The 27500-nt window shown below is 42.3% G+C and overlaps 1 protein-coding gene across 1 annotated transcript in view; it reads right to left on the bottom strand.

Moving 5' to 3' along the window:
- Positions 1-5071: 5071 nt before the first annotated feature.
- LOC135055366 (cadherin-like protein 26) overlaps positions 5072-27500 on the bottom strand; it is a 126716-nt gene continuing 104287 nt past the window's right edge. The window contains exons 2-10 of the mRNA XM_063959334.1: positions 18090-18323; positions 17399-17617; positions 17187-17314; positions 16417-16476; positions 14342-14410; positions 14167-14235; positions 10487-10549; positions 5840-5923; positions 5072-5232 (exon numbers count right to left, since the gene is read on the bottom strand). Coding sequence (XP_063815404.1) covers positions 5221-5232; positions 5840-5923; positions 10487-10549; positions 14167-14235; positions 14342-14410; positions 16417-16476; positions 17187-17314; positions 17399-17617; positions 18090-18282 — 897 coding nt within the window. The 5' untranslated portion in view covers positions 18283-18323 and the 3' untranslated portion in view covers positions 5072-5220. The remainder of the gene's footprint in view (positions 5233-5839; positions 5924-10486; positions 10550-14166; positions 14236-14341; positions 14411-16416; positions 16477-17186; positions 17315-17398; positions 17618-18089; positions 18324-27500) is intronic.

Raw genomic sequence — 27500 nt, 5'->3', positions numbered from 1 at the left:
AAACTGCAAAACTAAAAAGCACCACAGGTATAGAATGTAGATGGATAGTATACTTAATGGATAACGACACAGAGGTAGGTACAGCAGTGGCCTACCGTACTGCTATATATAGTATACTGGTGGACACTGTCAGCAAACTGCAAAACTAAAATGCACCACAGGTATAGAATGTAGATGGATAGTATACTTAATGGATGACGAGTGACGACACAGAGGTAGGTACAGCAGTGGCCTACCGTACTGCTATATATAGTATACTGGTGGACACTGTCAGCAAACTGCAAAACTAAAATGCACCACAGGTATAGAATGTAGATGGATAGTATACTTAATGGATGACGAGTGACGACACAGAGGTAGGTACAGCAGTGGCCTACCGTACTGCTATATATAGTATACTGGTGGACACTGTCAGCAAACTGCAAAACTAAAATGCACCACAGGTATAGAATGTAGATGGATAGTATACTTAATGGATGACGAGTGACGACACAGAGGTAGGTACAGCAGTGGCCTACCGTACTGCTATATATAGTATACTGGTGGATACTGTCAGCAAACTGCAAAACTAAAATGCACCACAGGTATAGAATGTAGATGGATAGTATACTTAATGGATGACGAGTGACGACACAGAGGTAGGTACAGCAGTGGCCTACCGTACTGCTATATATAGTATACTGGTGGACACTGTCAGCAAACTGCAAAACTAAAATGCACCACAGGTATAGAATGTAGATGGATAGTATACTTAATGGATGACGAGTGATGACACAGAGGTAGGTACAGCAGTGGCCTACCGTACTGCTATATATAGTATACTGGTGGACACTGTCAGCAAACTGCAAAACTAAAATGCACCACAGGTATAGAATGTAGATGGATAGTATACTTAATGGATGACGAGTGACGACACAGAGGTAGGTACAGCAGTGGCCTACCGTACTGCTATATATAGTATACTGGTGGATACTGTCAGCAAACTGCAAAACTAAAATGCACCACAGGTATAGAATGTAGATGGATAGTATACTTAATGGATGACGAGTGACGACACAGAGGTAGGTACAGCAGTGGCCTACCGTACTGCTATATATAGTATACTGGTGGACACTGTCAGCAAACTGCAAAACTAAAATGCACCACAGGTATAGAATGTAGATGGATAGTATACTTAATGGATGACGAGTGATGACACAGAGGTAGGTACAGCAGTGGCCTACCGTACTGCTATATATAGTATACTGGTGGACACTGTCAGCAAACTGCAAAACTAAAATGCACCACAGGTATAGAATGTAGATGGATAGTATACTTAATGGATGACGAGTGACGACACAGAGGTAGGTACAGCAGTGGCCTACCGTACTGCTATATATAGTATACTGGTGGACACTGTCAGCAAACTGCAAAACTAAAATGCACCACAGGTATAGAATGTAGATGGATAGTATACTTAATGGATGACGAGTGACGACACAGAGGTAGGTACAGCAGTGGCCTACCGTACTGCTATATATAGTATACTGGTGGATACTGTCAGCAAACTGCAAAACTAAAATGCACCACAGGTATAGAATGTAGATGGATAGTATACTTAATGGATGACGAGTGACGACACAGAGGTAGGTACAGCAGTGGCCTACCGTACTGCTATATATAGTATACTGGTGGATACTGTCAGCAAACTGCAAAACTAAAATGCACCACAGGTATAGAATGTAGATGGATAGTATACTTAATGGATGACGAGTGACGACACAGAGGTAGGTACAGCAGTGGCCTACCGTACTGCTATATATAGTATACTGGTGGATACTGTCAGCAAACTGCAAAACTAAAATGCACCACAGGTATAGAATGTAGATGATAGTATACTTAATGGATGACGAGTGACGACACAGAGGTAGGTACAGCAGTGGCCTACCGTACTGCTATATATAGTATACTGGTGGACACTGTGTCAGCAAACTGCAAAACTAAAATGCACCACAGGTATGGAATGTAGATGGATAGTATACTTAATGGATGACGACACAGAGGTAGGTACAGCAGTGCACTCTGCACTGTACTCCTCCTATATAATATTAATTATACTGGTGGTCCCCAGTCCCCACAATAAAGCAGCACACTGAGCACAGATATGGAGTGTTTTTCAGGCAGACAACGTATACTGGTGGTCACTGTCAGCAAAACTCTGCACTGTACTCCTGCTATAGCTGCTCCCCAGTCCCCACAATTAAGCAGTGTGAGCACTCAGCACAGATATATTATGCAGCACACTGAGCCCAGGTATGGTAGGTATGGAGCGTTTTTTTCAGGCAGAGAACAGATAAAAACTGGTGGTCACTTATCAGCACTGCACTGTACTCCTCCTAACAGCTGCTCCCCAATCCTCCCCACAATTAAGCAATAAACCAATCAACTTCTACAATAAATGGAGAGGACGCCAGCCACGTCCTCTCCCTATCATCTCCAATGCACGAGTGAAAATGGCGGCGACGCGCGGCTGCTTATATAGAATCCGAATCTCGCGAGAATCCGACAGCGGGATGATGACGTTCGGGCGCGCTCGGGTTAGCCGAGCAAGGCGGGAAGGTTCGAACCTGCCTCGGACCCGTGTAAAAAAGGTGAAGTTTGGGGGGGTTCGGTTTCCGAGAAACCGAATCCGCTCATCACTACTCTAGACACGCCTGCCCAGAGGACATCACCTGCGCGCAGGACATCACCAGCGCGCAGACCATCACCTGTGCGCCGGACATCGCCAGCGCACAGACCATCACCTGCGCACCAGGCATCATCAGCGCACAGACCATCACCTGGGTGCCAAACTTCACAAGCGCGCAGACCATCGCCTGCTCGCCAGACATCATCAGCGTCCAGACCACCACCTGGGCGCCAAACTACATCACCTGCGCGCAGGGAATCCCCATCTCGTGATCTAACCTCCAGGAGCTCAGAGACAGTGACCCAAGAGCCTCAAGAAGACATTACCCTTGTGGACCCATCACCTGAACTGTTTGAGTTGACAGGGTTATCCGACGAGACATTTCTAGGGTTTGATGACAGCCGTGCAGACGCATCCAGACATACCCAAGAAAAGTCTCCCGAATTGAGGCCCAGCGGAGCTCCTGGAGCAGCGGCACCACAGGATGGAGAAAATTAATATATAAATCCATTGTTTGTTTTTTTTGGTCACCATTTTGTATAGTTTATTAACTTTATTTTTGTGTTTGTTTTTCTTTTGCAAACAGAGGTGCCACAGACCAGCAGCGGATTCACATCAGGGATTGGTCCCTACTTCAGGCCGGATCTCCTACAGGAAGAATCGGACGACGAGGTGGAATTGCAGCAGCCCGCTGTTTCTTACATCCCTGTGTGAGTAATTATATAAAAAATTGTGAACCTTCAAACATATGTAAGAATGTGTATTCTAATGTATTTTTATTTTTATTTTCAGCTGCACAAATGCAGTTGGTGGCAGAAATTCAGCAAGGGCAGGATCCCTCAAATATTCAGAGGGTAAACACCCTGGCAGCAGAGATGAATGAACGCCAGGATAGTTTTCGGGATGTCATTGATACCAGACTGGACGTCATTGAGAGGTCAGTGGAGAAGATGGCAACCAGTATGGTTGAAATGCAAAAGGCTCTTTCCGACAGCACCGCTGAAACACGAAAGACCAGGCAGGCAGATCACAGGGAAACTATGGACATCCTTCATGTTCTGGTCACATCCATCAACCGGCTGGTGGATAACACAGCATGCTAGTACCACAGTGTTCACAACATGTCGGAGAGCCAGCGAAATTCCGCAGCCAGCCAACAGATCATCGCTACAACACTACAGCTAATCTATGAAAAACTCCCAGAGCCAGCTCATCAACATGCTGGTCAACCACCACATCCGCCACCACAAGCCACACTGAAGCCTCCTGCCCTTGCTCCACCACAATCCTGGTATGGACAGTCACAGCAGTACCAAGAATATACAGGGATGTACCCCACTTACCAGATGCCTCCTCCACCAACACCGGCCACAACATCTACACCAGCACGGCCACCAAGGCCAAGACAACGCACACAACAGCCGCCAAGGACACCGTCGCCACTTCAGGAGGAAGAGGATCCGGACAGCCCCCCCACACGATAGCGCGGTTGTATTATTTAATTATTTCCAAAGTTTTTCCTGTTTTCCTTTCTCTCCCTCCCATTAGTTTGTTTTTTTCTTTATATTGTTTAAATTTATTTGTTCTCATCCCCCACCCCCGACCGGGTACTACCAAGGAGCTATGACTAGACATACATGCGTTTGCATGTATGAGTGTGGTAACTGATGAAAGCTCCTTGTGGTTACATATATCATGGGCCAAAGAGCTAATCTGATACCACTTTTATTTAAAAAAAATAAAAAACCCTTTGGTGAAATTGTGTAAATTATGCAGCCACTTTTGTGTTACTTGAACATTCACTGGTGTATTTTTTTTAAATTTCTTCATAGGGATGGATGATAAAGAGTCATGGACAGCGTTGTTCGTACAAAGGTGAGTAAAGCATGTTTCACTATATACACAATTACACAAACCTTGTCCCGTCTGCCCTTGGGGAACAACACAGTCCAGCAACAGGTGTTGCTGGACTGTGTGGTTCCACAAGTGCAGGCGTGTCAAAGTGCTGAACACTGACACCATTACTCTGCCACTTAGGACCGCCTTCCCTTGGGGAACTACACAGTCCAGCAACGGGTGTTGCTGGACTGTGTGGTTCCACAAGTGCAGCATACTTGCCTACTTTTGAAAAAGTTTTTCAGGGAGATTGTGAAAGTAACACCTATCAGCATGGGCACGTACTGCTACATCTGAGAGGTGTGTCATGAAAATTACTTACATCCAAATGTCAATGAGCCCCAGAGTTAGTAAGATCTACTTGTTGAACAAATAACACAGATATTTTGCAGGATTTTGTTTGTGTATTGTGTTTTACAAGAGCTTCCATATACTGTAAGTGGCCAAGAGAAACTTTATTTATAATGCATGTAGCCATAGGGATCATTGTGCCTTATAACCAATGCAGGGAAATGGCACTGATGTTCCCATTTGAATGTATGTACAGTATCTCTGATTTCTTTTTCCCTCAAGAATGTAACAGCTGCATAATGGGGGTAAGGTACAATCAGGGAGATTGCTGGACTTTTCAGGGAGTCAGGGAGATTGCTGCTATTTCAGGGAGTCTCCTGCAGAATGAGGGAGAGTAGGCAACTATGACATAAACTATCTTCATAGATACTACAAAATGTATGTGCTGTGATACTTTGTATATATAAAACTGCCGCACATTATTAAAACCTGCCATGGTTCGCTCTTAGTGGATTTTTCTATTAGTCCAATGAATTATGACAGATCAAGATAAGAAGAAGATACATAACGACGTCACTTAATCTAATATGCGGCTACATTAAATATAACTGCAATAACAACGTAAACAATTAAAAAAGTGGATATGTATAATTCATGACTTTACTAAGCGGACCATATTATTATTAGTAGTAGTAGTAGTAGTATACTAAAGGCACCACATGTTTAGCATACTAAATGGTCCACACATTATTTATTACGACAGTATGCTAAAGGAGCCACATATTTAATGTTTTATTATGCAGTACAAGGGAAAGTTTTAATATTGATTAAAGCAAAGTGAGCACATTAACTTTTTTTATTCCCTGGTACCCACTGGCCATTACTGTACCTACATGGGGTCAATGTCAATCACCTGCAATTTGCGTTTTAACCCTCCAAAACCACACAGACAAGAACACTAGTTATTAAAGTCTTTTCACTTACATGGCTCAGTATCTCTCCAATTTTTTCTACAAAAACATTTTCATGTCGGTTCTTGAGCGTTGCATTTTTCATATATTTGCTGTTCTGTGAAGGAAAAAGGAAACAAATGAATTCTCAAAGAATATACATCATCAACAATATAGATATTTTCCACATGTACTGTAGCTCTACTATTATTGTATATTATGATCACTAATGATATCATCAGTGTTTTCTACCCCATCCCAAAGAGATCCTGTCATAAAGTTATATATTGCCATTTTTATTATGTGCTTGGCCATCCACCTCTTTCTTATCTGCCTTCAGTGCCTGTTTGTCTGTGTGTACCCAGTTTGTAAGTTGGTTTAATAACCTGAAGTTAATCAAATCATCAAAATATTCATAGCAGCACAAAATATTTTAGAAGATTAATCTGTACGATTGATCTGTACGTGGTACAAGTATAAAAAAAAACCTTAGTGGTACTGTGTGTGCATGCCAAAAAATGGGTGTGCTCACATTCCACATGGGGCGTGGCCAATGAAAATGGGGGCATGATACACATATGACCCCAATAGGGCAGTGCCATATATACAAATGTCCCAAACAGTGCCAGATACAAATATGCCCCCAATAGTGGAGTGCTAGATACACATATGCCCCCAATAGTGCCAGATAGACATATGCCCCCACAGTGCCAGATATGCCTCACCAGTGCCAGGTACACGTATGCTCCCACAGTGCCAGGTACACAAATGTTCCCACAGTGCTAGGTACACACATGTCCCCACAGTTCCAGATATGCCATAACAGTGCCCGGTACACATATGCCCCCACAGTGCCAGATACTCATATGCCCCCACAGTGCCAGTTACACACATGTCCCCACAGTGCCAGATATGCCACAACAGTGCCAGTTACACATATGCCCCCCCCAGTGCTAGATAGGACATATGCCCCCCAGTGCCAGATATGCCCTCACAGTGTCAGATAGGACATATGCCCCCCAGTGCCAGATGTGCCCACAGTGCCAGGTACACATATGGCTTGTATATAGGGTTACCACCAAATCCCTTTACTTCTGGACACATATTAATTACACAGGTTTTGTGGCTGATTAAAACGAGGTGAAATGGAGTCTTGAAGTCAGCCAGCCACAGAATCTGTGTAATTAATATGTGTCGAGAATTAAAGGGATGAGGTGGTAACCCTACTTGTATGTGAGAGGAGCAGTGACATGCAATAAGGAGGAGAATAACGACAACCAGTAGGTCACAAAATTGGGGGGGGCGGGATTCTCAGCAGGTTTCCTATGTAAATCATCACAATATGATCTCGCCGATAGACCACCGAATTTTCCCGGAAATTGTAGAATGCCCTTTGGTAAATATACCTACATAACTTAAATCTGCTCAACATTGCTCTTTTAAATGGCTGGAAGGGAACTCCAACAGTTATAGCATATATTGTTCTATACCTAGGAGGTGACTGGTATATCCACAGGCATACAGTGCCACCTGCAGGCTTTAAGTAGAAAAAGCATGCCATAAGGCAGGCATTCCCAACCTCAGTCCTCAAGGCACACGAATGCTGCTTTCACATCGCAAAACCTGCTTTTGAAATGGTATTTGAAACGGTTCTTAAAACGGGTCTGAGCAGTTAAACCCCTTTCACATCTCATGTTGTAACCAGTAAATTACCATTTCATTACCGTTTTGGTACCTTTCACACTGAACCCGTTTCACCCATAGAAACCAGTGGTTGTCATTATAAATGGACTTTTCTGGCTCACACATTATTAATAATTATTAATTAATTATTAATAATTTGGATAGTCGTACGATGGAACCCAGCAGCTTGAAGCATTTTAACCATGTTTTTATATATGAGTGCATCCTTGACTGTCCCAGTAATTTGGCAGCAGATTTCCTCATCCCCTCTGATCCTTAGCAGCTCCCTCACCTCTTCATCACTCCAATTAGACATTTTATAATGGCTTTGCAGTCTAAACATTTATAAAGCCACTCTCACATGTGTCTCCTGTGTTTTCCAAGCTGTTTCCTGGTTGTGGCTGCTGACATCACACATGGAGACAGCCTATGACCTGCTGGGGCTTGCAAATACCGTTTCAGGCCCTTTCACACTGCACAATGAAACGGGTCTGAAACGGGTAGGACCCTTCTTTTTTACCGTTTCAAAATACCGGTATTTTGTAAACGGTAAATTGAAGAGGACCCTTTCACATCGCAGCTTGACCCGTTTAGGAAGCCAGTTAAAACGGCAAAATACCGGGTACAAGCTGCGGTGTGAAAGGGGTATAACAGTCCAGGTTTAAGAGATATCACTGCTTGAACACAGGTGACTTAATTAGTACCTCAGTAATTTTGATTTAAGCAACTGTCCTGATCCCTGGATATCAGCGGAACCTGCACTGTTAGTGTGCCTTGAGAACCATGGTTGGAAATGCCTGCCATAAAGTGTAACCCAAAAAAAGTAATCCATCATCACTAATGACTATATTGATAATGCAGTGATGAATATTTAAGCACTGAATAGTTTTCTCCTTTTAAATATCAATGTCTGCCCATAGTGGCATGACAATAGTGTGGCAGCTGTGAAGGACATGCAGCATTTGCATAATTTGTGAGTAACTAACCATTCTTTGCAACATATAGTGCATCCGGAAACTATTAACAGCGCTTCACTTTTTGTACATTTTGTTATGTTACAGCCTTATTCCAAATTGGAATTAATTCATTTCTTTCCCTCAAAATTCAACACACAATACCCCATAATGACAATGTGAAAAGTTTTTTTGAGATTTTTGCAAATTTATTAAAAATAAAAAACTAAGAAATCACATGTACATAAGTATTCACAGCCTTTGCTCAATACTTTGTTGATGTACATTTGGCAGCAATTACAGCCTCAAGTCTTTTTGAATATGATGCCACACCTATCTTTGGGCAGTTTCGCCCATTCCTCTATGCGGAACCTCTCAAGCTCCATCAGGTTGGATGGGAAGCGTCAATGCACAGCCATTTTCGGATCTCTCCAGAGATGTTCAATCGGATTCAAGTCTGGGCTCTGGTTGGGCCACTCAAGACATTCACAGAGTTGTCCTGAAGCCACTCCTTTGATAGCTTGGCTGTGTGCTTAGGATTGTTGTCCTGCTGAAAGATGAACCGTCGCCCCAGTCTGAAGTCAAGAGTGCTCTGTAGCAGGTTTTCATCCAGGATGTCTCTGTACATTGCTGCATTCATCTTTCCCTCTATCCTGTCAAGTCTCCCAGTTCCTTCCACTGTACAAACATCCCCACAGCATGATGCTGCCACCACCATGCTTCACTGTAGGGATGGTATTGGCCTGGTGATGAGCGGTGCCTGGTTTCCTCCAAACATGACGCCTGGCATTCACGCCAAAGAGATCAATCTTTGTCTCATCAGACCAGAGAATTTTGTTTCTCATGGTCTGAGAGTCCTTCAGGTGCATTTTGGCAAACTCCAGGTGGGCTGCCATGTGCTTTTTACTAAGGAGTAGCTTCCGTCTGGCCACTCTACCATGCAGGCCTGATTGGTGGATTACTGCAGAGATACTTGTCCTTCTGGAAGGTTCTCCTCTCTCCACAGAGGAATGCTGTAGCTCTGAAAGAGTGACCATCAGGTTCTTGGTCACCTGCCTGACTAGGGTCCTTCTCCCCCGCACGCTCAGTTTAGATGGACGGCCAGCTTTAGGAAGAGTCCTGGTGGTTCTGAACTTCATCCATTTATGGATGATGGAGGCCACTTTGCTCATTGGAACCTTCAAGGCAGCAGATATTTTTCTGTGCCCTTCCCCAGATTTGTGCCACGAGACAATTTCGGAGGTCTACAGACAATTCCTTTGACTTCATGCTTGGTTTGTGCTCAGACATGTTCTGTCAAATGTGGGACCTTATATAGACAGGTGTGTGCCTTTCCAAATCATGTCCAATCAACTGAATTTACCACAGGTGGACTCCAATTAAGTTGTAGGAACATCTCAAGGATGATCAGTGGAAACAGGATGCACCTGAGCTAAATTTTGAGCTTCATGGCAAAGGCTATGAATACGTATGTACATGTGATTTCTTCAGGTTTTTTTTTTTTTATAAATTTGCAAAAATCCCCCCAAAACTTTTTTTACATTGTCATTATGGGGTACTGTGTTTAGAATCTTGAGGGCAAAAATTAATTTATTCCATTTTGGAATAAGGCTGTAACATAACAAAATGTGCAAAAAGTGAAGCGCTGTGAATACTTTCCGGATGCACTGTACTGTATGTGACCATGGAACCCTGAAATTTAGTGCAGACTACAGTCTGTTTCCATAGTTACAGATACTGCTAAGAAAGGTCGGTTATTCACGGCCTACAGTTTTGTGAAGTGGAAGCACCAGTTTATTTCTGATATTTCAACAGTCTATTTCACATAGAAGTCATATTTTTAAGTACAAAAAGTGATTCCACACAGTTTTATACCCAATGCATCAATTTTAATTGGTGAAGTTAACATCAAACTATCCTCAGTCCTGATAGTAGTAGGTCATCTTTTAAGTTATCGCCTGCCAGTCTCTCAGGATACCCCTCTTCCCTAGCCCACAAGAAGCTGAATACAGTACAACTGAACATGTAAAGAGACTCTATCTTACCTGTGTTATGGCTTGACTTTGTACCAGGCGCTTTGTACCAGATCCTGCAAACCCAGCACCGTCCTATTAACAGAAAACTATTTCTCATTATTTCTCATAGGACAGATTATGATTTTGGATCAAGAGAATCATTTATCATTTTCCTCCAGCGATAATGCTAGACACAGATTAGAGCATTAACTTTTTCAACTTCATCGACTGTGTTTTATTTAGTGGGCACACGGTTCCTAAACAGTGTATTATGAACAAATGCCATGAAAACGCTGGAGCGGCTTTTTACATGCAGATGAAGTGTGAAGTCATTGATTTGCAGCCTGTGTATTTCATAGTTCTCCAAAAATACTGTACGTGGCAGATCTGGTAACTGGACAACCCTGAATAAGATTATTCTATGCAACAATATATGGCAGGACACAGCAAAACATTGCGTTTAAATCTAGCAATATAAGACTTAAAATTTATATTCTGACAATAAAATTATTCCCAAAATAAATGCAATGGAACATATTTGTCTTTTTCTATGTTCGAGATGCAATATCAAAATAAAGTGAATGACTTGAATGTCTGTATCAGAAATTTCTTTAAAAAAAAGTTTAGGGCAGAGGTTCCCAAACTGTGTGCTGTGGCTCCCATGGGTGCCTCAGGACACTTCCAGGGGTGCCTTGGATTGGTGGTCCAGGACCAATTCAAATTATTTATGGTCAATATAATAGGCAAAACTAGTGCTAGTAGCTGTCAGTCATAAAATATGGGGACAAACAGAAGCAAATCTTGTCCCTCACCACACAATTGAGACTAAAGAGGACATAAACACAATCTACTTAATTTAATATTTCTTTCTAAATTTCTCAATAAGAAATTTTTGGCCTAGGTGTTCCGTGAAAAAAATTCTGATACTCTAGGGCGCCGTGACTCAAAAAAAGTTTGGAAACCACTGGTTTAGGGTATAAGGTTAGTGTGGCAAAACTATTTTTTTATATTAAGGCATAAATACCCAGTGACATAACAGGCCTGCACTGTGCCTTGTGCCGACCACACTTCCTAACAGATGACACCATTAAGTCATGAAGGAGGCAGGCCCATCAGCAATGGTAAGAACAGCAGAGCCAGAAGAGTCCTGAGCAGTGCTTAAAGTGGTCCTAGAGAGGTGGTGGAACTCACCCCCATCCCCCACTCCTGTGCAATAAAGGGATTGCGTGCGCCCCAGGCGCATGCCGCAAAAGGGGAATGGTTGCAAAGAAAGGGGCGTGGTCACCCAATAGTATCCCCAATTCAAATTACGCCGGACAGTAGCACAATCTTATTCACATTATACCCTATAGTAGTGTCCCTTATTCATGTTATGATACACATTAGTGCCCCTTATACACAAAGCCCACAGTAGTAGCACCCCAAATACACATAATGACCACAGCAGTAGTGCCCCTTATACAATGCCTTCAGTAGTGGTGCCCCTTATGCAATTCCCACTATAATGGTAGTGACCACAGTTGTAGTGCCCCTTATGTAGAGCCCATAGTATTGGTGCCCCTTATTATTATTATTATTATTATTATTATTATTATCATCCTTTAATTATATGGTGCCACAAGGGTTCCGCAGCGCCCAATTACAGAGTACATATACACATAATCAAAACAGGAAAACAGTGACTTACAGTTGAAGACAATATAGGACAAGTACAGGGTAACTAAGCATAACTACATCAGCAGATGACACTGAGATAGGTATCAGGGGGGCAGAAAACTGAAGGATTTGGGGCAGTTGAGGATTATTAAAGTAAGGAAAGGATAAGCACATGAGGGAAGAGGGCCCTACTTGTGAGAGCTTACATTCTAAAGGGGAGGTGCCCCCAGGAGTAGTGCCCCTTATGACCCCAGGAGTGATGCCCCTTATTAAGTTCCCTCTATGCAATGTCCTCATTAACAGTGCCCCCAGTAATAATGACCCCCCCAGTGGTAATGACCCCATGAAGTATTTCCCCCAGTAGTTATGCCCCCAGTCAGCAGTTGTGCCCCCAGTAGATATGCCCCCTATAGTTATGCCCCCAGTAGATATGCTCCCAGTCAGTAGTTATGCCCCCAGTAGATGTGCCCCCAGTAGATGTGCCCCCAGAAGATGTGCCCCCAGTAGATGTGCCCCAGTAGATGTGCCCCCAGTCAGTAGATGTGCCCTCAATAGATATGTCCCCAAGTATATATGCCCCCAGTCAGTAGTTATGCCCACAGAAGTTGTGCCCCCAGTAGATGTGCACTCTCTAGTTTCGCCACTAGCACACTCACACACAAAAAAAATACTCACCAACCCCAATCCTGCTTCCAGACCATTGCCCTCCGCCTGGTCGCCTGCTCCTCGGAACTATGGGAGAGATATCATGACGTCTCTCCCATAGCGCCGCACAGCTGCACACTGCCAGAGCCGGAAGCTGGAGCTCAGGAGTGAGCTCCTACCTTTGGCTGCTGCTGAGGAAAAGGAGCCGGACGCCCGCTGGTAACAAAATCTCAGCGGGCACCTGACATCTCCCTGGGTTAGGGGAGCCGGAGGAGGCGGAACTGGTTCCGTCTCCAAATGGAATTGACGAAAAATCACATGTGCTCTAGACTCTGGGACTGCACTAGGGTCCCTAGTGCCCAGAGATATAGCGCTGCTGGCTAGAGAGGAGGGGCCCAGACAAAGCCTGCATACGGGCCTCCTCCTCTCTAAAAATGCCCGTGGGACTGTGTACAGGCTCAGTGTGGACCCTCTCTTCTAGGGCAGCACAGTCGAGTCTGGCTTTGTGCCAAAGTCTACTGCACATGTGCAGGTCTCCAGGAACATCGCGTCCGAACTTCTCTATTGCGCATGCACAAATGACTGGGAAAATAACCACTGTGCTGTTTTCCCAATGACCTTTGCTGCTCTACAGCGATGGCTGATGCAGAAAACCGGAGAGTTAAGTAGGCTATTATTTATGGGTGCAGGGTGTGTGGTGTGGGCCCACCTGGACTCAGAGGCCTGTGTGCACTGCACATGCTGTACCCATTATAGATATGTCAATGCCTTTAACATGATAAGCAGGCACTAGTTTTATAACTAAGGAACTAAGGAGCAAATTCAGAGATGGACGCAGGTCGCTGCATATGCAGCCAGATCTGCGTTCATCGCCTTCCGATGCGTCCACAATCTAAGTTTGACTCCCGCCCACTGTGCTGTCAGGCGGTCAGCCGCCATTTTTTTTAACCGGAGCGGCTGCGTGTGATGTCATACAGCTGACCTGAAAACAATCACGGTCAGCCCCTGTTCATCCCACTCTGCCCCCCTAATGCCGTGTCGCCGCCACACGAATGCCTGCCACTGTCAATCACATTGCGGTTGCATCCATTAGGGATGCGACCGCAATGGGTGTGGTCACGCAGCTGTAATGCGGCCGATGCGTATGCGCAGTTTGCTTCCATCAGCAAACTGCGCTGCAGGCCGCATCAGTGGCTGGGTCTGAATGGCACCCTATGAGCTCATAGGGATTAACACCATACAGTGTTCCAGAGACAACAGTCGTGACTGCATGTTAAATTGTACACAGCATGCAATAGGAAAATAGGATACTAAAATATTATGGTCACAATTCTACGAATTCATACAGTTACTAAGTGGTTAAAGAAGCAATAGTCTGTTATTGTGACATAAACGCAGATAATACTCACATGTTCCCAGGACTGATATTGTGCCCGTGGCATTGTATTAGAGACGGGTCGTCGAACTGCTTCCTTTTCCTGAAACAAGATTACATATTACATATCTTGTCTGTGTCTTGTCTAGTAGTCTGTGAAGTCACTGTAGCTGGCTTTCTGTTTAAATATGACCACAGTTTACACTCACATGTTCCCAGGATTTATATTGTGCCTGTGGCAATGTACTAGACATGGATCGTCCAACTGCTTCCTTATCCTGAAACCAAAATATGTATTGTCATTAATAAAACCTTATTCAACGTGCTATTATATAGTCTCACTGTTTTTATATAAAACAATTAGCCAAGAACTGCATGGATAAAAATTCTATAATGTCTCCAGTTATCAAACTGGTTCACATTGGATCACAATCATCAGTTATAACAACACCTCAGACAAGATATATGTGCCAGTGTAAAGGTGTAAGAATCATCTATATAGTGGTGCATTTGATACCATATTTTAGATGGAAGCCTTATATCCCGATTCTCTACCCTGCTGTTGGGCATACTGCTCCTTCCATTTCTTGTACTTGTTACTTACACCCCCACACAGTGCGCAATATGTAATATAATAGCCTGCACTATGAGGCCGTTCTGGAATTTCTGCGAGTCTCGCCGTATTTTTAAATCATTTTACAGGTTTGCCTTGCACATCGTAGGCTATTACACATTGCCCGAAATGTTCTCATTAACATAATCACACAGTCACTGTCCCCGGGCTAGAGAAGTGCACTCATCTCCTGAAATAATCGGTGCTGATGTGAATAATCTGCTGATCTGATACACATTCCTATTAAAATGTGAGATTAGAAAAAAAAAAAATACCCTGTGGTACAGTGAACCGTCTGCTCTAATGCACGCATCTGGCCTGAATCTGAGTCATACACAATCCAAAAAGTGATGGGCGTTCCTTGGCGGTGAGTGGCAGGTGAAAAGAAATGCACACAAAAATGGGCCATTCAGTGGGCATGTTATGGGAATATCTCTGGGGTGTCAATGCAAGTGCCTGCATTCACAGGCCCACAGCTGCAAGCAAAGGAGGCCATGGTAAGATGGAGAAATTGCACCTGTCATAGGGCAGTTGCAATTTGCAATGGTGCGATGGTGGCATATAAGGATGCACCAATCGGTATTATCGATAACAGCGGTAAAACAGATGTACAGAAGGGAAGAAGTTTGTGGCAGCATTTGCATAAACTCACAGGCAGGCGGCTGACAATAGACACTGCTGCATGCGCTTTTGTGCGCAACTCAGAACCACGCCTATCTTCTTTTAGTCCTAATCATTTCATAGCAGTTTACACCCAAATGTGCAGTAGATGAAGAATAAATGCAATAGGTGCTCTGGACCTAGTCAAATAGCTCAGTAGCAAACTCTGATACACACGGGGATATATTTAAGAAGTGGCAGCTTTTATAAGCCACCACTTCTCTGAGGGTTGGAGCTGATCATTGAAATGTAAACACGCTGGGCTTTACACTGTATGTTAGTGCCACTTTACATTTTCAGCTCCAACGCCGGGAAGAGATGGCATAAAAAAGCCACAGCTTCATAAATATAGCCCACAGAGATAATTTAATCCTGAACAAATGAGTGCTCCAATATATCCAGTAGATTGTGATATTGAAAAAAAATAATAATTTACAAATAAGCCTTTCCAAAATGATAGCAAATATGATTATATTATGAACAATTTTATTGGAAAATCACATAGCAACTACAGAAATAAACCGTATCCAGTTCCTCTTTCTCTCTCTTATAATAGAGACCACAGGAGCAGGCTAAGGAAGGAAGAGAAGGCTATAAACACACAAAGCAGAGTAGCCATCCGGTCAAAGAATGTTTAAAATTCTGTTTTAAAGCACCCAGGAAAGGGGGAATTGGGACTGTCCATTAGAAATACATGTATCGCAATCTATTGGATTTCCACAGTAAACTGGACAACTCTTTAGGGCTCCCTTGTGAAAATGCAAATTATGTTGTCCCATGCCTACATTGTGCAAATGGACTGGTCAACCGAAATGGCCACATCAGCGTAATGGCCGTCCCACAGGCAGACCAGAATCATTCCTTGCTGAGTGCAGATTGGGCATTAGTGCACCTACATTTCATCCACATGCAGAAACAACATTCGAGATGGATTGGCACCTTACATTGGCACTCTAACGAGCAATAATTTGCTGTACATAGTGCAGTGTGACAGAGATCATATAGTGTTACCTTTGTGGCAAGGGGAAGGTTTTCATTTCCATTGCTGATGAGAGTACCGGGGCTTGCCTGCTGATACATTACAGAATGAATATTGTACATATTATAAGGTCTCATGTAGTAGTACTGAAATAGTTATTTTCACACAAATAAGTTTCATGACAATTTATATGTAATAGGTGACCTTGTACAATTCACACTTTTATACAATAGGAAATCTTGACATACTGTAGGTTGCTGCTGAAATTGAATTATCTCCTGTATTATGGATGTCAGAGACATACAATGAGGCGGCAGCTGAACTGGTATTTCCGAGAAGGCAGCTCAGTAAGGACTAGTAACATTGCTGAGGCATGACTCATTGGTTCTTGGTGACAACAACCTCCTTGCCCACTCTATGGAATTCCCTTCCTCTGTACTTTTAGATTCCCTGAAGAAATAAGGCACCCCAAATAAGAGAACCTGATTTGGATTATACACTGTAGTAACTGTAGCAGGAAATTTAAATGTCCACAGCTACAGTAAATCAGATTAATGACAGGAGTAGATGGCAGGCCAACAAGATGAGCTCCTGCAGGGTACCCCCAACTTTTATTAATAAAAAAAATATATAGATTACAGTATGTCTATATACATTTTATCAGTACTACACCAAATTCCGAGATTTCCCTGTTCTTCTTCATGATTGATGTCTGCAGTACAAAAGCCCCTGACACAGTGGTACTGTATTATGATTGCTAACTCATCATGAAGATTGGGAACATCCTTACGATCACACCTACTTGACTCAGTGCACTAGCTCCTTCCTCATTATACTGGATCAGGGTTTGGTTGCCTTCATCGTGCGCCAGCATGTGTGCATGTTTCTTTATGCCAGAGCCCCAGAGAAAAATGAGCAACAATAAAGCCACTGTCAAAGGATAAGAAATATATCAGAGGTCAAGCACCATCCAGACAACATCAGAGCTCAAGCACACAACTACATTATACATACGTAGAAACAGAAGCACAGTTCCAATGATAGCACCAATGGCCCCTCCGCCCATCTGGTGTGATGCAGGCATCAACCTTTCACAAGTGTGTCCATCTGGACTGGTGCACACTCTCACATTTAGGACTTGTTGGCTAAAAGAACCTTGCCTATCATAAATGTTCATGGGTACTGTGTAGTTGCCCCTCAAGAGACTTGGCGCTGCGATTTCAATAGAATCATCTGCAAAAATAAATAAATAATAATAATAGAGTCAAAACTCAATTAGATCAATCCTGGGAATTTAGACAACCAGACATGACTGTTCTGTCCCTTTACAATCATAAGCTTCAAAGCATTTCTGAAATTAAATGGTTTGTTTCACATAAAATATGTGAGATACAAAGAATAAAACACTTATATTAATATCAGTTGGTGTTAAAAGTGATATCTTCCACATATTTTGGTGGTTAGTTATCACTTAATACCATTTAAACGTTTTAATTTATATTTTATCGCTATCCTGCTGGACACTCCATCTTAATCCAGTAGCATTTTATGCCAATGAAACAATTTAGGTATAAAAAAGGTTGACAGGTCGCCCACGGGTAATAACATGCTACATGCTGTTGAATGTCATAAAGGCTGAGAATAGTCCATAGCATATACTCAATCATTTAAAATCTTCATAGCTGACATTTAATTGGAAACTAACCAGAGTTTTGTCTGACTTGCCAGTTATTCTTCATATTTCTAGACTGAGCTGTGACTTCAAATATAAATGGTTTAGAATATGGATCCAGGTCTTTGTCTTCAGCTCCAACGACAAAGGACGTCCGATTCCCCTGCTCGCATGTCTCCAGGTATGGTGTGATCAGCCGTGGTGTGTTGTCATTGATGTCAGACATGTACAGAAGTACTGTACCAGTTCCAGTTCCAGGTGGTTCACCTAGAGGGAGTTAAACAACAAAGTCACTTGTCTCAGTGAGGCTACATAAAAACATAAGGAGGGTCATTAAAAATTGTTATCTTTCTTATGGCTATTGCGCAACCACACGGATGTAGAAGTGGTTTGTGTAACCATCATGGAGGGAAATCAGGGCTGGCATAATGTTGCAGAGGGTGTTTGTGAGCAGGAGGACTAATTAGTATTCACATTGACTGTAGGTTCTGATTAACCCTCCCACTAATACCCCCATTTCACAGCCATTTCAAAATGCTGAACAAAGACTTTGCTGCTTATGTAATAATACAGACTTAAATCCCTATTACCTTAGAACTGAGATTGTACCCTTACATACTGTAGCCGACAACTGTCCCTAATTTCAAAGGAAGATTCTAGTTCTTAACGATTTGTCTCGGGTAACTTTATAAATTTAGATATACACCCTTGTTTCAGTACTAAATAGCTTCATAGTACAAATATAAATACCAGCGCTTGTGAATAATATACTTAAAAAAACTTATATAAGATAATGCTAGACGGTTAGATACAGTTTTAAGAGTGGTTTTTTTTATTTGTAATTATTATAATTTTGTAATTATTGTAGATTTAAAATATGGCAGAATTCATAAAAATCCCCAGCTTCCTCAGTAGCACATTTATTGGGGACGGCATCCTTTCGGGCCACGCCAGCCATCAGACGTGCCTTTAGGAGAAGGTCCTAGTCCATGTGGTGATTATCAATGGAGTAAGAGATGTAATATAATGTGATTTCTATGAATTCTGCCATATTTTAAATCTACAATAATTACAAATTAAAAAACACTTTTTAAATTGTATCTAACCATCTAGCATTATCATATATATATATATATATATATATATATATATATATTATCTTTTAAGTATATTATTCACAATTGCTGGTATTTATATTTGTATTTATCTTTGCACTATGGTGTATTCAGTAAGGGGCCTCACAACCCCCTTTCCAGCTTCTTAATTGACAGCGCACCTCTATTCTTTTTCTATTTGTACTTAACTTCATAGTACGCTTTATGTTATTTGTACTTCTGTATTTCTCACATCCTTTTGTTTGTTATTTCATAGGCTTCATAAGCTACTATTTATTGAGAAGATTTTTTTTATGGCAGTAAAATTACATAACAACCAAGTTAAATAAACAGATCTTGATCGAAGTTGTAATGTTCCAATGTGCATCTAGGCAATAGAACATGAAATGCTTAAATGCACCTGGTTATGAATATGAATTTTGTTTTTGTTTTTTTTTAAATCACAACTATCGCATGCCCTAAGGTAGATAGCTGTAGCACCTTTAATTTGCTTTCTGCCCATTTTAGTTAATTTAAATATAACAGGCTTCGTTTAGAGATTGATGCATTTTCTCCCTGAGTGAATGCCTAAAAACTTTTTGCACAAACTGCAGACTGACATGTTTGACACCCTGGCTTCAATGAAAGCCAATGGACACTGTTATGTGGGAGGCTGCCACCAGGTGAAGCCGCTGAGCACAAAGTACCGCCATACAGTATATCATATACAAATGAATGCCGTGAGTTTTTTAGAACAAACAAGTGCAATACACAATCCTATTTCCTTCATAGCATGTCATATTTATTTTATGCAAATATTTAGCACACATAATTATTCTTTATAAATGTAATAACCTACTCTCAGTGTTAATTTTAACAAGGATTTTAAATTTAGTTTTACTTTACATTGTTTTAGTTAAGATTTAGTCAGTGGATCTCAGTTTTCAGTTTAGTCTAATTTTAGTCTAATCTTATTCCTGAAATAAACTGTAGTGAAAAAATACTTTTAGTCCAAATTTTCATCAACAAAATTAACAGATAGGAAGCCTTTTTGAGAAAAAGTTTGATATGAGTTGACTTAAATGCATTTTGAGCTGAGATACAGATACTATTGAGTGTTGAAGATAATTGTGCTGCTAAAGTGTAACTGTTTTCATTGTGCCGTATTATTGAAAAGTTTAAGCTATATTTTTATGGAATCAAGACAGATGAGCGTTATATGCTAATTCTATTATCTTTGTCTTATTGTGGATTACATCCATTTACTGTAATGGGACAATGACCATCTAGCAAGAGAGTTCTCCAATGAAAGAACTCTATTCACTTTAAAGTAAATTACTGCTCAGGCTGGGGTTTTGCTAGTCTGCTGAGTAATGATCTATTTTGCTATTCAATTATATATGTGTTATTGAGAAAGTCACTGTGTTTTTACAAAACAGTATCTTGAAGTAAATGAGAAAACATGTTTTCTATAGATATACTGTATAACTAAAGAGGTGCTGCAGAGATTAGGATAAAGAAGTCTCTTTAACTATTTGACTACTAGATAGAATTATTGCGTATTGCCTATTTACTATTGTTTTGCTAGCTATTGTCATATATTTGTAATATTTGTAATATTTCCTATTGCCTATTAGTTGTCTGGTAAACCTTATTTTTTTCCCATACGTTGTTCCCTGGAAACACATAGTCTTACTACCCCTTTAATAAATCTACTACATCACAGGTTCTCAAACTCGGTCCTCAGGACCCCACACGATGCATGTTTTGCAGGTAACCCAGAAGGTGCACAGGTGTATTAATTACTCGCTGACACATTTTAAAAGGTCCACAGGTGGAACTAATTATTTCACTTGTGATTCTGTGAGGAGACCTGCAAAACATGCACTGTGTGGGGTCCTGAGGACCGAGTTTGAGAACCTGTGTACTACATTATTCTATTCATCAAGACTGTCACGCTAAATCTTTTTACTGTGTGTATAGGGCTAACCCCTTTGCTACAGCCTGAGAAGGTTGAGCTTGTAGAGTCATTTGCCATAGAAGAAGGAAGATCCACCGGACATAACATCTCAACTACTGTATAAGGTACGATCTAGTTAAAAAAAAACACTGGTTGAACTGATAAGTAATGGGTATTATACCAGATCGTTGCTTTCACAACAGCATACAGAGGTTCCGAACACTTCTGCACATCCATTTGTGTAGAAGAGATTCTAGTGCTTGCAGCCTTGACAAAGAGTAATCTACTTGAAATGCTTTGGGGCTACAGAGGGAGCTATTGGCTGACAAGCACCAGAACTTTGCAAGCACCAGAATCTCCGCTATGCAAACGTATATGTGCAGAGGTGTCCAGAACCGCTGTATACTGCATGCTGTTGTGAAAGGTATGATCTGGTATAGTCCCCATTACTTATCAGTTCAGACAGTGTTTTTTTAACCAACAAACTATTTTACTTATTTTCTGATTGCTTAATAATTGTTGCTCTTGTATGTGGGAGTTACCCATGACGTAACATCATACACAACTAGAGGAAGAGTTCTGATCCATCCAGCACTTTCAAAAATTCATTAAGGGAAGTATCCCTTTATTCATTCTATATAATCATTTGTACTATTTATTTGCACCTGGCACTGCATACATTCATTAATTGAAACTAATAACTTCTTTGAGAGGTATAGTTTTCGTATTTAGCGGCACTAGTGCCCAAATTTTCTCCTATTTTTTACATAAACCATTACTTTTAGGTTCTTGGGTGGAACCCTGAGAGATGTTTAGGCAGCTCTGGGCCTTTGCGCCTACAGTGTTCTTCCATTTCACATTACCCAACATATATGTTGTTTATCTTCTTTCTTGATGTACTCCATCTGGTAAATGACTGTGACTTGACATACAATAATATAGCCAGGAAACAAATGAATGAAGTACTATTTACTGGAACTGTTTGTAAAGTAAAAAGCCAATCAGAAGCAGCTTGATTGCCCCTCACTTCATCATCATGATAGAATATCTTTATACCAAGCAGTTTAGCTTCTTAAAATATTTACCTGGAAATGCATCTTAGTCTCAGTAGGTCACTTTTCCAGAGGGTTTGTGGCTGTAATGGCATTGGTCGAGATTCCAGAGGTCAGCATACTGACCCCGGGATCCCGGCGACCAGAATGCTGCCGGGGGGCGTACACAATGGAACCCCTTGCGGGCTCGATGGCTCACTGCACTCACCACAGGTTCTATTGCCAGTCTATTGGTGTCATGGACACCCACGAGTGGGAATAGTCCCTGTGAGTCGGCATGCCGACTGTCAGAATTGTCAGCGGTCAGCATTCCCAGCGTCGGTATCCTGACCGCTGGGACCCCGACTGCTGGCAAATCAACTACATCCCTTCCAGAGGGCATGTTAAATTTATATCTTACATACCCTTAATACGTTCAACTATCGCCTGCCTGTCCTCGTCCATATCTCCATATGTAAGCAGCTGCAAGTGTAAGATATGCAGAAATCTATAGGCTACATAGAGGTATTGTGGTTTACGTGTGCAGTATGGAAATTAGAGCTTTGACACACAAAACTGTACAAATGTCCAGCTCTAAATGAAACCCCACATCTGCATAATAAAATCTTTTGATTCTTAGACTAACTCACAAAAATGAGTAGATCTCAATGTATAATGGGCCTTATTCAGTTAGGCCTGCTAATGCAATGTGATCGTATTATGGCCTGTTTAGACTCACTGCGCACGAATTGACAGGCAGAGGCGTTCACGGGGAGGATGGGGGAGATGTCTCAGCGATGCGGGTGCGGCGTTGCGGGGGAGTGGTGTTGGAAACGGAGACAGGTTCAGGGCGGCCGCATGTGATGTCAAACGTGGCCGATGTAACGAGGAAATAGCGGCGTCCCGACTGTTTTCACAGTAAGGTTGCACAGACTTTCGCATCGCTGGCAGCCATTCGCATGCTATGTGTCATTGACCTGTGCTGGGCGGCCCCAGCATGCAATTGTCAGCAGATGCAGTTTTGCAGTTCAGCAGCACAGGGCAATGACACCCAGCATGCTAAATTAGCAAATCTGCAACTGAAGCTGAATAAGGTCCAATGTTCATTATTATATACATCAATATTCCCTATCACAAAAGGAATCTTCTTGATATGTAGAGCTGTGAGCAGCACTGTAAAGCCTTGTGCAAAAGCATTTGGTGGACAGAAAAAAAAAAATGGCTTTGACATTGGGTCATCCATTGTAAATGAACCCACTGAGTGTAGGCACCATGTGAGAACTGTTCTTTCCTTCCTGGCAGAAATAGAAGCACAGCTAACAGTATATTTACAGTTTAACACTTTTGCGACAACACAAAACTACAGTCTACAATTTGAACATTGAGCCTGGTTTAGGATTGCATGAAATAAAGCTGTCTGTAATACAGATGGGTCCACAGTTATCTTGACTAGTTTTCTGTGCCTAGGCACAACATGACTTATTAGCATAAACCATTCATCTATTGTTCTCAGCTGCAATACAATACAGAGAACAATACAGCAGGGGATTAAGTCATTACAGCAGGGGATTAAGTTTGATTTGCCAGTCTCAGTTAATCCTATTAAAGGTCAAGATAAATGTGGACCCACCTGTACTTGCCTACCTTTCAATTCTCCTTACTGGGAGAAGCCCAGAGAGGAGTTGCTGCACAGCACTACAGGGGGGTGGGACCAACCTTGCACATCATTATGCCCCACCCCCAACTCAACAAAATCCCGCAATTCGTGGGTCCATGCTGGTGTGGCAGAGCTATAAATGATGCCATTCGCATAATTTTAGTCACATCTTCTCCTCCATATGGACCAGCAATTTCCCATTTAATCTCACCATCCTGCCCACTTCACTGGGAACTCCACTTCCAGGGGTGCTGGGGACTACCCGCAAAATAGTGAGTCTCCCACAACTTCCAGGGACGTAGGTAAGTTTGCTGTATGTGCAGTGGTGCAAAACTGAAACACAGAGGGGCTGGTTCTGAGTTTATTGCAAAGTGGCTGTTTTTGCATGATAACACGAAAGCCTGATTCATTACATTATGCTATTGTGAGTTTCCGTGGGGTTAATGCAAGAATCCATGCAGCTTCTAGACAGAAGAAACACCACCCACTGTTTATACATCCACAGGCACAACCATCATCATTAGCATTGGCACCTGCAAGAGATCTGCCTGAAACAGGCTTGCTTCTCTTCCCCATATGCATGACTCAGAATAGCACAGAACTCAAGCTACATGCAAACAACACTCCCATGACATGCCCACAAGATAGAACAGCTCCGTGGGATTACATTGTTGCCACCCAGTTTCTGCCCCAAAACGCCCATATGACGGAATGGTAGATCTGGTAAAGATGCATCTAGATCAGAATAGGACGGAAATATGCTACTGAACCCTTGTGGAGCCATATAAAATTTATAAATAAAGGATAATAATAATAATAATAATATGAAAAAATGGGTACATTTGCATTTTCAGATGCTCTGTGTTAAAAAAAACTCGCTATTTGTGTCAGTGCAAAGAGATCCGTGTGACTTAGAATCAACACCTGAGCATCTATATATAAAATTGCATGCACTAGTGGAAGGATTACATACGTAATCTCGCCGGGTGGGATGCCGATTGTCAGTATCCCGACAGCGGCATCCCGCCCAGCAGAATGCTGCCAGCGGAGCAAGAGTGGTGCGAGTCCTCTTGCGGGCTCGGTGGCGAACTGCGCTCGCCATAGGTTCTATTCAGACTCTATGGGTGTTGAGGACACCCACGAGTGGAAATAGCCCCTGGGCGCTGGTATACCGGTTGGCAGCATTGTCGGCTGGCGGGATTCCGGCGTCAGCATCTTGACCGCCGGGATCCCAACAGCCAGCAAATTGAATGGATCCTGTTGTGACCACTGTGCTAGGACAGAAAGATGAGAGATCATAACATGCAAGTGTAGTACATTAATATGCCATTAGAGTTACAAATCCAGCCATATTCGTGAACAAAAAAGGGACATTCACTACTGTTTGCATTCAGGACCTCAGTGCTGCGCTTTGGACCTCCGCTAAGTGGAATACCCAACCACCGACATTGAACTGGTAATTATCTACCTAAACTCTGGATTACCTTTGCTGAAAGGTGATGCGGTTACATTACCGGCAGTCAGGATCCCATCGGTCAGGATGCCAATACCGGAATTCAGACATCTATCAATGCCGACACACGCAATCTCGACAATCAGGGTCTATTCCCACTCGTGGGTGTCCACCCACTCACAAGGCAAGTGCAGAAGGCCACAAGGGGCTTCATTGTGCTCGCACCCCTGCCATCATTCTCGCGGCCGGGATCCTGACTCCTAGCCCCAACCTGCTGAAAGGCTTGCTCAACGTGCATAAAAATGTCTAAATTGTGGCCCAGAGCAGTGCAAACACAGGATTTCTAGAGGGGGGTTTCCCAAATGCAATCCGAAATCTCCCACTCTCTGGAACATTGGAGCAAGTGCAGGAGTCTGAGGGAGCCGTAGAAGAACCTAGCAACGACCCTGGACATTAATGTAAACATCAGTCTTTTTTATACACTGGATACTGTATAGAGTACAGTATTAATATTTAACACTATAGATTGTTTATAGTATAGGCTGTATCAAACATTTAAATAATATAAGTAAGATAAGTGGACAGGAAACATAATAAATACCATACCATAATAAATAAATAAATAAATACACAATAATAGAACCAGTACTGCATTTTCTAAGCACACATTCTCCCATCTCATGGTAAGGCTCCTGTCTCTTCTTCCTGGTAGCTACTCTCTGGTCCAGTGCACTGATTGAAGACTCAGATCCACACACAGCAAACTTGGTAGAAGAAGCTGCTACCACTGGGCATGTGCAGCAGCTCTGCTCTGTCCCGTACACTGCATAATGTGGCGGCAGCTCTAGCAATCATATTATGTACCATTGCTATTGTCATAATTTGAGCCACTTGCCAAGAGCAACTGCTTGGCCCATCGAGTCTGCCCCTTGTTTAACCATATTATTACCTCAAACCCTATTTTATCCTAATTTCTTTGTAAGAATGTCCTTATGTCTATCCAATGCATATTTAAATTGTTCTGCTGTCTAGTGTCTTGGCCTCTACCACCTCGGCTAAGAGGCTATTCCACTCCTCACTTCTCTCACAAGTGCTGCTTCAGCTCGTAGTGATATCACACCACTTTCCATCTTTGGCAGTGTGATAGAACAGCATACTTGCCTACTTTTGAAAACTAGTTTCAGGGAGATTGTAGGTGTAAGCAGAATGCAGCGTGTTATGCTCCACCCAAAGGGCGTGTCTAGCTCCACCTATGGGCGTATCTATTATTTTGTCTCACCCAAAATGGTTGCCTCCATATGGGACACAATAACCTTAAAACATGGATTTTAAGGGGACAGCATTTACAGTAAACCTAGTCTTTACAACAGATCTGCTAACACATGATAAGCTTAACAATGCCATACAACACCCAAAATGAGCAGCACGGACTATGTAATGGTTAGCATTGCTGCCTCATGGCACTGAAGTTATAGGTTTGATTCCTACTACGGCCCTAACTGTGTGGAGTTTGTATATGCTCCCATTGCTTGGGTATCCTCAGGGTACTTCCTGTTTGCTGGTGGTATATTTAATTAGGCTCTCAGTTAATTGGATCCCAATAAATTTTACCCTAGATTGAATGTGTGTGCGTGTACATATGGTAGGGAATATAGAGTGTAAGCTCCACTGGGGCAGGGACTGATGTGAATGGCCAAATATTCTCTGCAAAGCGCTGCGGAATATGCGAGCGCTATATAAGTAACTGGTAATAATAATAAAAAAAAAAAAACTGCATTTAAAATGTAAACATCATATCGGTCTACACAACCGTTGAAAAGCAATTTCACATAAAATGGATGCAGGGAGTGACTTAACAAGCCATGTTTAGGGACATCCATGCTTGAATACAGAGCGCGAGATCACATTTGCTCTAAAAAATACCCTATAGAATCACCTGTGCTCAAGCAGGACTATCCTTTAAAACATGGATTTTCAGGGGGCAGTGTTTAAATCTAGCCTCTACAACAGATCTGGTAACACATGACAAGCCTAAACAATGACGTAGACCATCCCTATCCTAACCCTCACCCTAGTGTCCTAACCATAAACACCCTGTCCCTGGCCCTAATACCCTAACCCATCCGTCATTCCAAACCTCTCCCTTACCATAACCCCTAACCTTAATATCTAAACCCAAACCGCTAAACCAACCCTAATATCCTATCCCTATACGGCTGACACTATCCCTATATGGCTGACACTATCCC

The sequence above is a fragment of the Pseudophryne corroboree genome, chromosome 3, assembly GCF_028390025.1.
Source record: "Pseudophryne corroboree isolate aPseCor3 chromosome 3, aPseCor3.hap2, whole genome shotgun sequence".
In the NCBI taxonomy this organism is placed as follows: Eukaryota; Metazoa; Chordata; class Amphibia; order Anura; family Myobatrachidae; genus Pseudophryne; species Pseudophryne corroboree.
This window is presented reverse-complemented; position numbering and strand designations above follow the sequence as displayed.